Below are 17,037 nucleotides of genomic sequence, written 5' to 3' on the forward strand. Positions count from 1 at the left end.
AGCCCCGAAAAGCGTTATTGTTCTTGCGTCTTCCACCCACGAGTTTGGAGTCCCGTGTAGAGATTGTGTAGAGCAATTTTCCATTTTCAACCCCTTTTTTCGGAGCCCCATGAATTGCGTTTTCGTTCATGCATCCTCCACCCACGAGTTTGGAGCCATGCGTAGTGATTGCATAGTGCAATTCTCCATTCTCAACTTTTTTTCGGAGCCCCATGAATTGCGTTTTCGTTCATGCATCCTCCACCCACGAGTTTGGAGACATGCGTAGTGATTCCTTAGTGCAATTCTTCATTCTCTACCCTTTTTCGGAGCCTCATGAATTGCGTTTTTGTTCATGCGTCCTCCACCCACGAGTTTGGAGTCATGCGTAGTGATTGCTTAGTGTAATTCTCCATTCTCTACCCCTTTTTTCAGAGCCGCATGAATTGCGTTTTCGTTCATGCATCCTCCACCCACGAGTTTGGAGCCATGCGTAGTGATTTCTTAGTGCAATTCTCCATTCTCTACGCTTTTTCGGAGCCCCATGAATTGCATTTTCGTTCATGCATCCTCCACCCACGAGTTTGGAGCCATGCGTAGTGATTGCTTAGTGCAATTCTCCATTCTCTACCCTGTTTCGGAGCCCCATGAATTGCGTTTTCGTTCATCCTCCACCCACGGGTTTGGAGCCATGCGTAGTGACTGCTTAGTGCAATTCTCCAATCTCTACCCCTTTTTCGGAGCCCCATGAATTGCGTTTTCATTCATGCATCCTCCACCTACAAGTTTGGAGCCATGCGTAGTGATTGCTTAGTGCAATTCTCCATTCTCTACCCTTTTTCGGAGCCCCATGAATTGCATTTTCGTTCATGCGTCCTCCACCCACGACTTTGGAGTCATGCGTAGTGATTGCTTAGTGCAATTCTCCATTCTCAACCCCTCTTTTCGGAGCCCCATGAATTGCGTTTTCGTTCATGCATCCTCCACCCACGAGTTTCGAGCCATGCGTAGTGATTGCATAGTGCAATTCTCCATTCTCTACTTTTTTTCGGAGCCCCATGAATTGCGTTTTCGTTCATGCATCCCCCACCCACGAGTTTGGAGCCATGCGCAGTGATTGCTTATTGCAATTCTCCATTCTCTACCCCTTTTTTCGGAGCCCCATGAATTGCGTTTTCGTTCATGCATCCTCCACCCACGAGTTTGGAGCCATGCGTAGTGATTGCTTAGTGCAATTCTCCATTCTCTACCCTTTTTCGTAGCCCCATGAATTGCATTTTCGTTCATGCATCCTCCACCCACGAGTTGGAGCCATGCGTAATGATTGCTTAATGCAATTCTCCATTCTCTACCCTTTTTTGGAGCCCCATGAATTACGTTTTTGTTCATGCATCCTCCCCACTTTTTTGGAGCCATGCGTAGTGATTGCTTAGTGCAATTCTCCATTCTCTACCCCTTTTTCGGAGCCCCATGAATTGCGTTTTCGTTCATGCATCCTCCACCTACGAGTTAGGAGCCATGCATAGTGATTGGTTAGTGCAATTCTCCATTCTTTACCCTTTTCCGGAGCCCCATGAATTGCGTTTTCGTTCATGCGTCCTCCACCCACGAGTTTGGAGTCATGCGTAGTTATTGCTTAGTGGAATTCTCCATTCTCAACCCCTCTTTTCGGAGCCCCATGAATTGCGTTTTCGTTCATGCATCCTCCACCCACGAGTTTGGAGACATGCGTAGTGATTCCTTAGTGCAATTCTTCATTCTCTACCCTTCTTCGGAGCCTCATGAATTGCGTTTTTGTTCATGCGTCCTCCACCCACAAGTTTGGAGTCATGCGTAGTGATTGCTTAGTGTAATTCTCCATTCTCAACCCCTAATTTCGACGCCCCGTGAATTGCGTTTTCGTTCATGCCTCAACCACCCACGAGTTGGAGCCATGCGTAGTGATTGCTTAGTGCAATTCTCCATTCTCTACCCCTTTTCGCAGAGCCGCATGTATTGCGTTTTCGTTTATGCATCTTGCACCCACGAGTTTGGAGCCATGCGTAGTGATTGCTTAGTGCAATTCTCCATTCTCTACCCTTTTTTGGAGCCCCATGAATTACGTTTTTGTTCTTGCATCCTCCACCCACTAGTATGAGCCATGCGTAGTTAATGCTTAGTGCAATTCTCCATTCTTTACCCTTTTCGGAGCCCCATGAATTGCGTTTTCGTTCATGCATCCTCCACCCACTTTTTTGGAGCCATGCGTACTGATTGCTTAGTGCAATTCTCCATTCTCTACCCTGTTTCGGAGCCCCATGAATTGCGTTTTCGTTCATCCTCCACCCACGGGTTTGGAGCCATGCGTAGTGATTGCTTAGTGCAATTCTCCCATCTCTACCCCTTTTTCGGAGCCCCATGAATTGCGTTTTCGTTCATGCATCCTCCACCTACAAGTTTGGAGCCATGCGTAGTGATTGCTTAGTGCAATTCTCCATTCTCTACCCTTTTTCGGAGCCCCATGAATTGCATTTTCGTTCATGCGTCCTCCACCCACGACTTTGGAGTCATGCGTAGTGATTGCTTAGTGCAATTCTCCATTCTCAACCCCTCTTTTCGGAGCCCCATGAATTGCGTTTTCGTTCATGCATCCTCCACCCACGAGTTTCGAGCCATGCGTAGTGATTGCATAGTGCAATTCTCCATTCTCTACTTTTTTTCGGAGCCCCATGAATTGCGTTTTCGTTCATGCATCCCCCACCCACGAGTTTGGAGCCATGCGCAGTGATTGCTTATTGCAATTCTCCATTCTCTACCCCTTTTTTCGGAGCCCCATGAATTGCGTTTTCGTTCATGCATCCTCCACCCACGAGTTTGGAGCCATGCGTAGTGATTGCTTAGTGCAATTCTCCATTCTCTACCCCTTTTTTCGGAGCCCCATGAATTGCGTTTTCGTTCATGCATCCTCCACCCACGAGTTTGGAGCCATGCGTAGTGATTGCTTAGTGCAATTCTCCATTCTCTACCCTTTTTCGTAGCCCCATGAATTGCATTTTCGTTCATGCATCCTCCACCCACGAGTTGGAGCCATGCGTAGTGATTGCTTAGTGCAATTCTCCATTCTCTACCCTTTTTTGGAGCCCCATGAATTACGTTTTTGTTCATGCATCCTCCCCACTTTTTTGGAGCCATGCGTAGTGATTGCTTAGTGCAATTCTCCATTCTCTACCCCTTTTTCGGAGCCCCATGAATTGCGTTTTCGTTCATGCATCCTCCACCTACGAGTTAGGAGCCATGCATAGTGATTGGTTAGTGCAATTCTCCATTCTTTACCCTTTTCCGGAGCCCCATGAATTGCGTTTTCATTCATGCGTCCTCCACCCACGAGTTTGGAGTCATGCGTAGTTATTGCTTAGTGGAATTCTCCATTCTCAACCCCTCTTTTCGGAGCCCCATGAATTGCGTTTTCGTTCATGCATCCTCCACCCACGAGTTTGGAGACATGCGTAGTGATTCCTTAGTGCAATTCTTCATTCTCTACCCTTTTTCGGAGCCTCATGAATTGCGTTTTTGTTCATGCATCCTCCACCCACGAGTTTGGAGCCATGCGTAGTGATTGCTTAGTGCAATTCTCCATTCTCTACCCCTTTTTTCAGAGCCGCATGAATTGCGTTTTCGTTCATGCATCCTCCACCCACGAGTTTGGAGCCATGCGTAGTGATTTCTTAGTGCAATTCTCCATTCTCTACCCTTTTTCAGAGCCCCATGAATTGCATTTTCGTTCATGCATCCTCCACCCACGAGTTTGGAGCCATGCGTAGTGATTGCTTAGTGCAATTCTCCATTCTCTACCCTTTTTCGGAGCCACATGAATTGCGTTTTCGTTCATGCATCCTCCACCAAAGTGTTTGGAGCCATGCTTCATGATTGCCTAGTGCGAACCCTCTAGTGCAATTCTCCATCCTCCCCTTTTCTTCGGAGCCCCATGAATTGTGTTTTTGTTCATGCATCCTCCACCAAAGAGTTTGGAGCCGTGCTTCATGATTGACTAGTGAGGACCCTATAGTGCAATCCTCCATCCTCGCTTTTTATTCGGAGCCCTATGAATTGTGTTTTCGTTCATGCATCCTCTACCAATGAGTTTGGAGCCATTCTTCATGATTGCGTAGTGTGGACCCTCTAGTGCAATCCTCCATTCTCGAATGTGTTCTTCATTGTCAAGTGTGGACCCTCTTGACTGGAAAATGTGATCTTTGTTATTTTCCCGATTGATTCCTTTGCCAAACGTGTATATTATATTATTGTTGTTTTTGTTGTTGTTTGTATTTTGTTTTGTGTTGTGCAGAAAAAACAAGGAGTAGAGACGAGAGTCGTCATGGACTAATCACGGAAAGGGCAAGACGGACGAAATCAGTGTCTTATCTTTGCTTTCCTCTTATCTCCGATAAAAGGTAAGTAAAGAGGGGCAACTGTCATACCTTAATTTCGTCCGGGGATTATTAGTTGATGACATGCAACCTTTGATTGGCCGCTTCAAAATACTTGGCACCCTTTGTTGCACAATATGTAAGTCCCGAGACGCGCCGAAAATTAAAAGGAAGCATGGTTACGCGATCCGTGAAATTCCGTAATGTGGCGGAAACCAAAAGGAGGTGTTGTTGCGCAATCCGTGAGTTTCCGTAACTTCTTCGAAAGCTAAAAAAGAGTAAATATATGATTCATAAGGTTCCATAGCCTTACGGAAAGAAAATAAGTATCGTTACCAAATTCGTAAAGTTTCGTAACGTCACGGAAAAAGAATGACAAAAAAAAAGCAAAGGGGGTGTATTTAGTAAAATGGGAGTGCAGATAGTAATTTTTGAATCTAGGCCCTTCTAGAGGTTTCTGGGCAATTTCTTGCTTAAGGTGGAAGCAACATAGCTCGCCTGCGTGAGCTAGGTGGCAACCATCTCCCCCGTTTGGTTAAAAAATAGGATTCTGGGGCTTCCGGGACACCCGTAATGCTTCCGTAAAATTCCCATAACCCTAAATAAGCATATTTCACTTAATACGGGTAAGAGGGAAGAGAAAAAAAGAAGAAAATCAAGTCCTATATGCTTCCGTAACTTTTCCGTAAATTACGAAATAGGGGGTGAACTTATCAAAATTGGGGGGTGCAAATAGCAATTTTGAAATTTTGAATTGGGCCTTCCAGAATGTTTTTTTGGAGCTGGGCGGCAACCTCCTCCCCATTTTTCCTATAAATAGGCTGAAGGGGGCTGTTCTAAGGATCCCGGATCCCCCTGGTGAGGTATTTCAGCTGTTTTGGGTGAAAAAATTGTTTTCGTGAAGAAAATCCAAGCCAAGGTGCTTCCGTAACGCTTCCGAGATGTTTCCGTAAGCAAATCCGTGAAGGTTTTCCTACGTTATTCACCGTTCTTCATCCGTTCTTCGTTCTTCAACGGGTAAGTTTCGAAATCGAGCTTTTCAATTCATTCTATGTACTCGTGGTGGTCCCCATTTGTTTTGTGTACTTTTATTCTCGTTTCATTTACTTTCCATACCCTCTTTTGACGTGCTTCAGTCATTTATTTAAGTCATTTCTCGCTTAATCAAAAAATAAAATAAATTTCCACCGATCATTTGATTTGTAATATCCATGAATTTCAGTTAAAATGAATTTTGACCGTTCGGTCATGCCGTAACCACGTTGGAAATAAAAAAAGAGGTAAAATAATAAATATAATAATAAAAAAATACCTTTTAGTAAAATAAAAGTGGAAAAATCAATCGGACGTTTCTCTTTGGGATTTCTCGTTCTTAATTGAATTGACTAATAACTAAAGTGAAACTAAGGCTAAAATCAACTCGCCTAGTCAAGCTCGTCCACAAAAAAGAAGTCACTAAAAAGGGTTTGAAAGTTTATCATCTCAGTTTTCCTTATCAAGTAAATGGATCATTTTTAAGGTCCAACGCCTTAAAATGATCACCTTTCAAGTAAAAAGAATCGCTTGATTCACGCTTAAGAAAGAACTATGTAGGTCTGATTTCCTCTTCGATGGAGGGTACGTAGGAGCAAAAGCCCCGCTTTTGTCGACCTCAAAAAATAAAAAGAAATAAAAGTTAAGGTAATACAAATTTCCACAATTCTAAAAAATAGGTTGTTGTCCTTTGGGATAAACATGAGAGGTGCTAATACCTTCCTCAAATGTAAATACAACTCCCGAATCTGGAATATTCTTCATGACCGGTTTCCTTCTGTTTTTCCGACGTTTCCCACAAATAAACGTTGGTGGCGACTCTGCGCATTTTCCTCCTTTGGAAAGCGCACCCGTGAGCCTTGCCTCGCTCGCCCGCGAAAGGGCATGTTGCGACAGACCACAATGTCGATCTCCCCCTGCGGAAGTATCAGTTGGTCTGTGCCGTCCCGACATAGGTAAGTATGCATATGGTTCAACTGATTTCTGATGCCATCTATTATTTGCAGGGATCGCGCCCACAAGACACCCAGTAGACCCGGAGGAGCCCAACAAGGCCCTGGGGTTTCCAACTCTGGTAACGGGCCTCTGTCAATCCTACAGGGTGCCCGTCCCCCCAGCAAGGTCATGTCATTGTGACATAGGTAAGTATGCACTTCTCTCAATTGATTTCTGATGCCATCTACTATTTGTAGGGATCGCGTCCACAAGACACCTAGTGGACCTGAAGGAGTCCAACAGGGTCTTAGGATTTCCAACTCTAATTACGGGCCTTTGTCAGTTCTATGGAGTGTCCTTTACCCCCAGCAAGGTCATCAGACCCCCTATCAACCGGACTTTCATCGAGAAGTACTAGGCCCCAGGCAGGCACATGGCGGGGCATCACAGTAGTGGGCAACAGGTGCGCCGCCACCACCTCTAGAGTTCACCTCAGCTCATCCATAAAAAGGTTAGAGCGTTGCCTACGACACATGGCCGACCAATAGGCGACCAATTCCAAAGCCAAAGGTAAGCAAAGTACTAGGTCCATGACCGACAAGTCATCACCTGTCCAGCTCAAGACGTTAAAGAAGCCCTACTAGGAGGCAAACTAGTACCTTTTAAATCTCTGCTTGTTATTTGATCACCTTTGTTTCTCAAGTTGTAGTAGGACACACCTAGTTGCTTATGATCCTAGGAATTTAAATAAAACAAGCACAAGCTCGGAAGATAGCCATACCTCACAAAATATATATATGTATGTTTAGGTAGCAAGATACCTTAGATATGCATGTATGTAGCAAAAATACCTCACAAAAAAAAAAACAAAAACAAACAAGAATAAAAAATATATCTTTCGACTGAAAAGCCAACATGCTTTTGAAAATAATTAACTTCCAGCTTTTGAAATATGCAGAAAAGTTCTTTGGACCAGACAATATCTGAACAACACAGAATTGTCACCAAGTAAACAAGAAAAGAAAGGAAACCACGGCCTGAAGTGGTCCTCTCCCTTTGATTGCCAACCAAAATCTTGTGCATCGATGACTTGTTCACCTCACACTAAACAAAAACAGAAAAGGAAAAGACCAAGAACACTCAAAGCCAAATTTCCCACAAAAAACAAACCATTCCCAAGAAAAAGTCCTATTGATCCGTGATCACGCATGTAATCTTTGATTTGATAGGAAATGATTTGCAAAATCAAGTCATGACATATCTATGGTTCGGAATTAGGATGAAACACTTATTTGTGTGAGATTGATACACTTTGAGTGATTTTCTTCTATTTTTGTTGGACCCAGTGTTTCCTTTAAATGGTCATTTAGAAACGAAATGCTAACATCCAAAATCTCATTTATGGTTATGAGAAAATTTCATCAGCATGCTCTCCTTCCCCAATAGACACATTGTTTTTCATAAAAAAAAAATCATGTGTTGCTCTGATCAGTTGGAAGTTTTGTTTCTTTACTAAAGCATGTTCGCATTTTAGTGAAAAAACACCGAGACTATTTTAGTCTCACAATTATCAAGAACTACGTAGGTCTGAGTTCCTCATCACAAATTGAGGATACATAGGAGCAAGAGCCTCGCTTTTGTCGGCCGCCCCACAATCTCTGTCATACTGACCCTGAAGTCAGGTGACATGCGGAGATACACAAGTAATTTCTCCACACCAGACTACCTCTGTCAAGCACTAATCCGTGAAGTTAGGGGGCAGGTGGAAATACCCAAGTGGTTATCCGTATAAACATTCTTTTGCTATCTGTAAGACTCAATGCCTGATAGCATGCAGAGACTAACGTCGTCTTCTGCACCCGTTTGTTAACCAGAGGCAAGCGAGCCCGCTGACACGCAGAGACTAACGTCTTCATCTGCAAGGTTCAGGAGAATCAACATCAGGAAGTGGGTCCTCATCATCCTCTGGGAAGTCAAGGGCATCCACAGCAGGTTTAGGAGGTAACTCCTCTGGGTCCTCTTCAAGATCCTCTTCAGAGGATGACACCTCTATCACTTGAACCGGCTCAACTAGTCGATATGGAGTAGGTGTAGGTAGTATCCACTCCACAAGCTGCTGAAGTGTGCGTGCGGGTTGCTCCGGATGTACTAGTGAAGTAGAAGTGAGTCGAATTGTGCCACGGAATCGGCACCTCTCATTGCCTTCGAATACCAGTAGCAGGTAACATTATGTAATCGATTGCACACAACTGGTAATCGATTACCAGTGCCCTATCACACTGTGTAATCGATTACACACAATTGGTAATCGATTACCAGAAGCTACTTAACATCCTGTCTCAATTTTTAAACCCTGTAATCGATTACCCACGAATGGTAATCGATTACTAGAGGGTATTTTTCAGATAACACCCAAGATAAATAGCTGGCCAGCCGCCACACAAGCCTCCTTGCTTCGTGGACTTTGTTCTTTTATTGGTTGACTGCCAAGAGCTCGCCTGCTTAGGTACGTCACAGGTTCTCACTGACTGACTATGCCCGGGTTGGGTCGGGATTGGCCAAGCTTGATTTTGGGCAATAGCACCCCACCTGACGTCCCCAAGGTCTCCTGACCCCCGCAACATATCTCTAGGTACCACTCTGTGGTCAACAAATAAAAGTAGGAAGACTGACTCTTCCACGCTTTCTCACATCAAGCTTATTGGATTATGGGGAACCCTTCATAGGTGGTACTAGGTGGCGATCGGGCGATGGCACAAATCAACTATCCCATTTACACAAGCCAGGCATAAGCACACCATTCCTAGTTGCCCACCTTTAAATTTAGCTCACGTGCACGTACGTAGCCTTCTCCTCATTCCTCCCAACACCGGTTCCCCATCAACCCCTCCAAGCTTTCACAATATCCAAACAATTCAATCCCATTTGTCATGAAACTACCTTAAACAAAGAAAAACAGAGTGGAGGCAGAAATCTTTGCACAAGATTCATTCAAATTCCACAGAGTTTTTCCTACCCACATACCTCAGTAACATCCTCTTTGTTCCGATTCGTTAACCATTGGATCGCCTTGAAAATTTAACTGACGGTTCCTAATACAGAAACATAAGTTTTGACCATTGGGATCTACTAGAGAATGTCTAGAACACGAGATATACTGCCTTTCCCTTGACTAGCACTGCACAACCATTTTTCTGCATAATTGGCAAAATTTGCTGCACAATTTGACAGCTTTTTCTGCATAATTTGGCAGATTTCGAATTCTAGATTGCATGTATCCAATTTCACTCAAATTGGATCCTACAAGTCCTAAACCATGTATAAATCATGTTCAAACCAAAAACAAACTTCAAACCAAAATAAAGCAAATTCTAGGTATCCAAAACCCATCAAATTTAGTGAATTTTCAAGGTTTGAAAGGTGAAATTGAAAATTGGGTAATTTTGGGGTAAACTCTCATCTTCATCAAGTCTATAACATTGATTTAGACTTGCTCAAACTGGTTTTAAGGTGAAATCTCCACCTATTCAAAATTTGACCTCTCAACACCCAATTTACCCTATAAATGGCTCTTTTCTTTCACATTTGTCACTCATTTTCCTCATTTGCTCTGACCAAGCTTTTCTACATGTCCTAATTGACATTCTAAACTAGAATCAACTCACTTTAGACTCCAATTTCCACTAACCCCAAATTTGGCTTTTCTAACCTTCAAAATCTCACACTTTTCCACCTACAACACTACCATTCTCACATTTAACTCTAAGTTAACTCTCCCCATCCTCTCTACCTGTTTTCTATCAACATTTTAAGCATACATATATCACAAAGCATCATTATTAAACCCTAAATCAACATGGGTAGTTTTGCTTACATCAAACATGTCAAGTTTAGCATAATTTCATCAATTTCCTTCACAAACAACTACCCTAAGGCAATAACCTAGTAGAACTACCCATTATAGCTCCCAAAAACCCAACACCCACATATTTCAAGTGAGAAGAAGTCCACCCTTACCTGAAATTTAAGGCCCCACGAAGTAGAGGTAGGCTCCAAGACTCCGAAAATAGTTTTTCCTTGCAATTTGGGGTAGAAATGAAGAGGAATTTGGAGCTTCAAGGGAGGCAACAATGGTGGAGAAGAAGAGGAGAAAAAGCAACATGGAGGGAGAAAGAGGGCTGCTGGAAGTTTCTGAAGAAAAAAAAAAGGAGAGAGGATTTGGCTTTTTATAAAAAAAGGTTTTCTTTTCTTTTTCATTTTCTTTTCAAAAAGCAAATGCCACATGTCCTATTTTAAATGGAGCTAAAAAGGCCCACCTTTTCCTTTGATTTGACCTCATACTCAGCTATAAAGGAGAAAAAAACTGGACCTTTTTGGATGCTGAAATCCTGCCTCAGTTTGCGTGCCGGCTCTTTGGTTCCAGTTCCTCGCGTTTCTCTGCACCTGTCGGGGCCCGTTTTCGAAAGTATGCAATATATATATCAAAATGCTTAAAATGAGACCCTGAGCATGGTTCAGAGGTTGGTTTTGTTAAATTTTAAGCTGCACGCAAAATGATAATTTTTAGACTAATTAATTGCGAATTAATCTATAACCGTAGGGTTATGGGTTACTCTTCGTTAATTAGTCTAACTCTCGTATCTTTCCCCCAATGTACATACTTCTACCAAGAATATATATATATATACATATATACACTGAATAATATATATATATATATATATATATATATATATATATATTATTTAAATGTAACACTTACAAAATTCCGGGTAGAAATTCTAGGATGTCACATAAAAAGACTTAAAAAGCGTAAAAAAGGGAAAATAAAATAATTTGAAGTCATATTTGCACACTTGATTAAAGGTTGTTGTCCCTTGTGACGGACGCGTGGGGTGCTAATACCTTCCCCGTGCGTAAATACAACTCTCGAACCTTTCACACTTAAAGTTCGTAGACCACACCTTTCTGGTTTCTCCAACGTTTTCCTCGAATAAACGTTGGTGGCGATTCTGCGCATTTTCCTCCAATGGAAGACGCACCCGTGAGCCTCGCGTCGTCCTCCCACCGAAGGGTAGGTTGCGACAGGGGTAGTTTTGTAATTTCGCATGCACTAAGTGAATATTTGATGTGTGTGGTTGGAAATAAATTTAATTGAATTGGTAGAAGCCCAATCCCATTAAATTTTAGAGGGGGAGGTGAGCATTTGCTTACTACACCTCATTGCCACATCATATAGTCACACTTTGTGCATGTCCTTCATGCTTTACATGCCTCATGACACCTAAGCACACATAGTGGAGAATCTTGGAATTGATCTTGGATTAGTAGGCTGAACCATAACTAAAATTCACTAATCATAATTAGTGGAATTTTTGCTCCAAAGTTTGGCTGCACAAATTCAATTTCAAATTCAAGTGAAATTTGAATTGAAATTCAAATTTCCCTCCAATTTAGTGTGACACTTAGGCTATAAATAGAGGTCATGTGTGTGCCTTTTTTTCAACTTTGATCATTTGAATATTAAACTTCAGATTTCAGAGCTCTTTTAGAGCACAAAATTTCGTGCTCCTCTCTTCCTCTCCCTTCATTCATCTCCTTCTTCCTCCAAGCTCTTATCCATGGCCTCCTATGGTGGTGAGCTTCTTCTAGACTCATCTTCTTCTTGAAGTGGCGTCTCCGAGTGAATAGGCAATTTAGTCCCTGAGATTGTAACCACTTTGCATATTAGTCCCTGACTTAAATTTTAATTCATAATAGTCCCTAACTTTACCTCCGTTATGCAAATAAGTCCCTGCTGTTAAAATCTAATTTCCTCCGTTAGTCAAATGTCTATTTGGCAAATGTAAGCATCCAATGTGGCAGGTTTGAGTCCAAGTCAGCAATATTATGTGGCAAGGCAAGGACTGAATTGAAAAATTAGGTTTAAAAGAAATCAAAAATGAAGTAAACCCATTTTCCCTTTCACTGTTGCTCTTCCCTCCCCTGCATTCTCGTGATTGAGGGTTCGCGCTTTTTGTCAGGTTGGTGGTTTCATTCAATTCGTTTGCATTGTTTTGGTGGTTTAATTTGGGGTTTTACATGTTCGAGGGGTTTCATCTGCGGCATTGTCTTCGCGCTTCGTAGGGAGGTTTATGATCGTTTATTATTTTCGTTTATGATGCTCTGTTTTTATAGATGACAATGTTTTTGGTTTTTGATTGTGTCTTCGCGGTTTTTGACAATGTCAATGTCTTCGCGCTTTTTGAGGTAGGTTTTTTTATTTCCTAATATCTGACCATGTTTGCGGTTTCTAATTGTGTAGAATGAATGACAATATAACTTTAGTATTGCACCATGGAGGAAGATTCACTCCACGTGCCAGTGATGGAAAGGTTGAATATATAGGCGGAGAATTTGACGTTTGGGAGGATATATCTGCAGATTGCCTGAATGCATTTATCTTATATGATTTGGTGAAAGCTTGTAAGAAGTATAGTAATATAGGAGAATGTTTTTGGTTGATTGATAAGGACTTAGATTTTAATCATGGGTTAAGGAGTTGTACAACTGATGGAGATATATTACACTTAGTTAGGGATGCTTTTGAAAATGAGAATGAGATAAATGTTTATTTTCATCATGAAGTAGATCCAATTTTAGAAGAAGTCCCACAAATGTTGTACTTGGAATGTGATCCAATTCGAAAAGCTGTTGAGAATGAGGATGATTTAGATGATGTACCTGTTGCTGTCCATGAGGAAGGTAAGTTTTAATTCATCTGTACTTGGTCCGACATGGTTACCATAATTAATTAATATGATTAATTTTTACTTTATGACCATTGATGCAGATGTTGGTGCTGGAGAGCAGACAGATGCTGGTGAGCAGATGGATGCTGGTAAGCAGAGGGATGGTGGTGAGCAGAGGGATACTGATGCTGGTGAGCAAAGACATGGTAGTGACCAGAGGGATACTGATGGTGAAGAGAGAGATGTTGCTGATAGTGAGGAGGAAAAGGAAGTTGACAGTGATGAGACAGATGCTGAGTGGTTTATAAATTTCTCTTGTATGTTGAATGAAGTTGAAGCTGAAGTTGAGACAGATGGTTATCATTCAGAGGAGCTTAATATCCCCATTAGTAGTGATGATGAAGATGAGGATGTTGAAGTTTATCCTCAATATAGTCAAAGTAGTGGAGTTGGTGAACAGAAGTTGGAATTAGGGATGGAGTTTGGTACTCTAGATGAATTTAAATCTGCCTTGAGGGAGTATAGCATATTGATGGGCAGGGAGTTCAAGTGGAAGAAGAATGATAAACAGAGGGCTAGAGCAAAATGCAAGAAGGCATTTTGTGATTGGGAAATCTACTGTGCAAAGAATGAAGTTAGAAACTCTTTTCAGATAAAGACATTTAAGCATAACCATAATTGCTGCAGAGAAGTGAACAACAAACAAGCAAATAGACAGTGGGTGGTCAGTAAACTTGAGGGCAAACTCAGAATGCAGCCAACCCTTAAATGTGTTGAAGCTTTGGAATATTTCAAGCAAGAGTTTGGAGTGCACATTGAAGTTACAAAGATGTGGAGAGCCATGAAAGAAGCAAAGCAATTAGTGGAAGGGAATGAGAGGAAACAATATGCCAAAGTATTTGATTATGCACATGAATTGTTGAGGAGCAATCCTGGATCAACAGTTAAGATCAACACAGTGCCAAGTCCAGAAGGTCCACCACAATTTCAGAGGCTATATATTTGTCTTGCTGGCTGTAAGAAGGGGTTTGTTGCTGGATGTAGACCATTCATAGGTCTAGATGGATGTTTCCTAAAGAGTGCATTTGGAGGAAACTTGCTCTCTGCTGTTGGGCTTGATGGCAATAACCACATCTATGTTATTGCTTATGCTGTTGTGGACATTGAGAACAAAGACAATTGGAAATGGTTTTTAACTTTGTTGCATGAAGATCTTGGGGATTACATACAGAATGGGTGGAATTTCATGTCAGACATGCAAAAGGTATGACATGGTGTGATTTGCAATTGTTATCATAAGTTAGGTATTTAATTGAAGTTAATGACATAAGTTAGGGACTAGCCAGAAGTATTTACTACTTTGCTGTAATTTTTCAGGGACTTATTCCAGCTTTACAGGAAGTCATGCCTGGTGCACCTCATAGATTTTGTGTCTTGCATCTTTGGAAAAAATTTTACAAAGCAATGGAAAAGCAAGGAACTTAAAGGAATTGTGTGGCAATGTGCAAAATCCACTACTGTTGCTGAGTTTGAAGGCCATATGGCCCATTTGAAGACAATCAACTGCCAGGCTTGGGAGTATTTGAATAAATGGCCCAAACAAGCATGGACAAAAGCCCACTTCAGTACAATACCCAAGGTGGACAATATATGCAACAACCCTTGTGAGGTATTCAATTCCAGAATTCTGCACTATAGATGCAAGCCTATTATCACAATGCTTGAAGAAATTAGAAGTTATATCATGAGAACCATGGCTGCCCGCAAGGTTAAACTTTCTGGAAAACCTGGACCATTATGTCCAGTGCAGTATAAAAGACTAGAAAAAGAATTCCATTTTGCTAATCAATGGACTCCCATTTGGTGTGGTGATAACATGGGCCTGAGATATGAGGTCCACATGTGGGGGAATAAGGTTGAGGTCAATTTAGGTGAATGGACATGCACTTGTGGAGTATGGCAACTAACAGGTTGTGTTTTTTATAGTTTTTTTTTCATTCCTAACCTACATGTGTGCTGATTTTACAACTTTGATGTAGGGATGCCATGCCGACATGCCATTGCAACAATAACTCACAAAGGAGGGAAGCCTGAGGACATGTGTCATGAGTGGCTGTCAATAGAAGCTTATAATAAGACATACCAGCATTTTATTGAACCAGTCCAAGGACCACAATATTGGGCCCAGACACAGTATACACACCCTGTTCCACCACATAAAAAGGTCCAAAGAGGAAGGCCAAAGAAAAATAGAAGGAGATCTGTAGATGAGGACAATGTCACAGGACATAAGCTAAAGAGGAAATTGGCTGAGTTTACATGTGGAAGGTGTGGCCAAACCAATCATAACATTAGAAGCTGTAAAAATATTGGAGTTCCTATTAGGCCAAAGAAATATGTTGCACCATCAACTTCAAATGAGGATGACCACCTATTATCTCAAGATGAACAAGCTTTGAATGAGGCTGAAGAAGCTGCTGCTCATGTTCAACAAGATCCGGTGGAGATTAATTTATCTCAGCCTCATTTGTCACAAGATAGTGACATGGAGTTTATGGTAAATATTTGTCACAACAAAGTAGTTTTATCTCAACCTAATTTGTTGCAGCACTCCATTTTTATATATTACAATTATTCATGTTTGGCATTTACATGTAGGTCCCTGCAACTATTGTTCCACCAATAGCAAGGAATAAGCTAGCCATAACAAGAGCCATAAAAAGGAAGGTTGCTGATAAAGATGATGCAGAAAACTGAAGAAGCATTTTTTGTTGCATTTTGAAGGTTGCTGAAGGTTGCTGAAGACCCATTTTTTGTTGCGCATTTTGAAGGTTGCTGAGTTTGAAGGTTGCTGATGAAGAAAACTGAAGAAGCATTTTTTGTTGCATTTTGATATTAGGATGTGTAGTTGTATATTTTGAAAGCTTCACTGGCATGTGAAATGATGTAAACATTATGGCCTACTGAACAATTGCTTCTAACTACCATGCTTTGGGATGTCAAATATTATGTGAAATTGATCTAAAGTCATGTTTCTTCTCTTTCTTTTATAAATTATACATTGTGTTGGATTTGGAGTTGGAGTAGTACAATCCATCCCAACATACATTATAAGTTGCTTCTTATTATCTAATTCTCTTTCTTTTATTAAATTATATTTAATAAACTGCAAATTTCAGCAACAAATTTCACCAACAAATTATATTTAATTGAAATGGATAATTGACAGTACCAACAAAAGCTGCTATTACACTACAAAAGCTACTTCCTATTACAAATTCTTCAGCAAAACAACAATTGACAGTAGCAACAAAAGCTGCTATTACACTACAAAAGCTACTTCCTACTACAAATTCTTCAGCAAAACAACAATTACAATATCAAAAGCTGCTATTACACATTTTACCTAAAGTACATTCCCCCTAAAACTAACATTACAATTAAAAATGAAAAACCTAACAACACAATGTTTGTTAAATTTCTCATTTTCTTCTGCAAAGCTTCAATTTGTAGCCTCAAATCAGCCACTACCATTGTTTCTCTTGAGACAGAAGACGAATTAGAAAGTTGGTTTTCTTCTTCAACCCATTGAAAAAATTGACAGTTATCTGGGTCTGTTTGGGGTAATGCACAAGTATAGAATAACCTTCCTGGGTTTCTCCTTGTTCTTGCAGTTCGAATAGCTGCACGTCTTCCATGGTGGCATTGCCGAATGAAACTACCAGAAAATGCACAACAACTGCCACTTGCAAACATGGACAAATCAAGTGAACAAGCAGCAGGGACTGAGCCTCAGAGTAGAAGAAGAAGAAGCAACTCAGCGTGGGAAGAAGAAGAAGAAGAAGAAACAACCAGCAGTTCGTAAACCCTAATTATTTTGGGGAAGAAGAAGCAACCTTGCATGTGAGAGAGATTTTATAGATGTAGACCTCAGTGCCACGTTGGACAATCTA

The 17,037-nt window shown here is 41.3% G+C and overlaps 2 protein-coding genes across 2 annotated transcripts; both read left to right on the forward strand.

Moving 5' to 3' along the window:
• Positions 1-13,169: 13,169 nt before the first annotated feature.
• On the forward strand, positions 13,170-14,735 carry LOC102665129 (uncharacterized). Its single transcript, XM_026128958.2, has 2 exons — positions 13,170-14,348; positions 14,462-14,735. Exons 1-2 carry the CDS (start codon positions 13,170-13,172, stop codon positions 14,567-14,569), a joined length of 1,287 nt encoding a protein of 428 aa, XP_025984743.2. The 3' UTR covers positions 14,570-14,735.
• A 158-nt stretch (positions 14,736-14,893) lies between these two features.
• LOC100775663 (uncharacterized) lies at positions 14,894-16,110 on the forward strand. The gene is made up of 2 exons (XM_041016061.1): positions 14,894-15,054; positions 15,124-16,110. Exons 1-2 carry the CDS (start codon positions 14,961-14,963, stop codon positions 15,768-15,770), a joined length of 741 nt encoding a protein of 246 aa, XP_040871995.1. The 5' UTR covers positions 14,894-14,960; the 3' UTR covers positions 15,771-16,110.
• Positions 16,111-17,037: the final 927 nt, after the last annotated feature.

This window comes from Glycine max, chromosome 6 (assembly GCF_000004515.6).
Source record: "Glycine max cultivar Williams 82 chromosome 6, Glycine_max_v4.0, whole genome shotgun sequence".
Classification (NCBI taxonomy): Eukaryota; Viridiplantae; Streptophyta; class Magnoliopsida; order Fabales; family Fabaceae; genus Glycine; species Glycine max.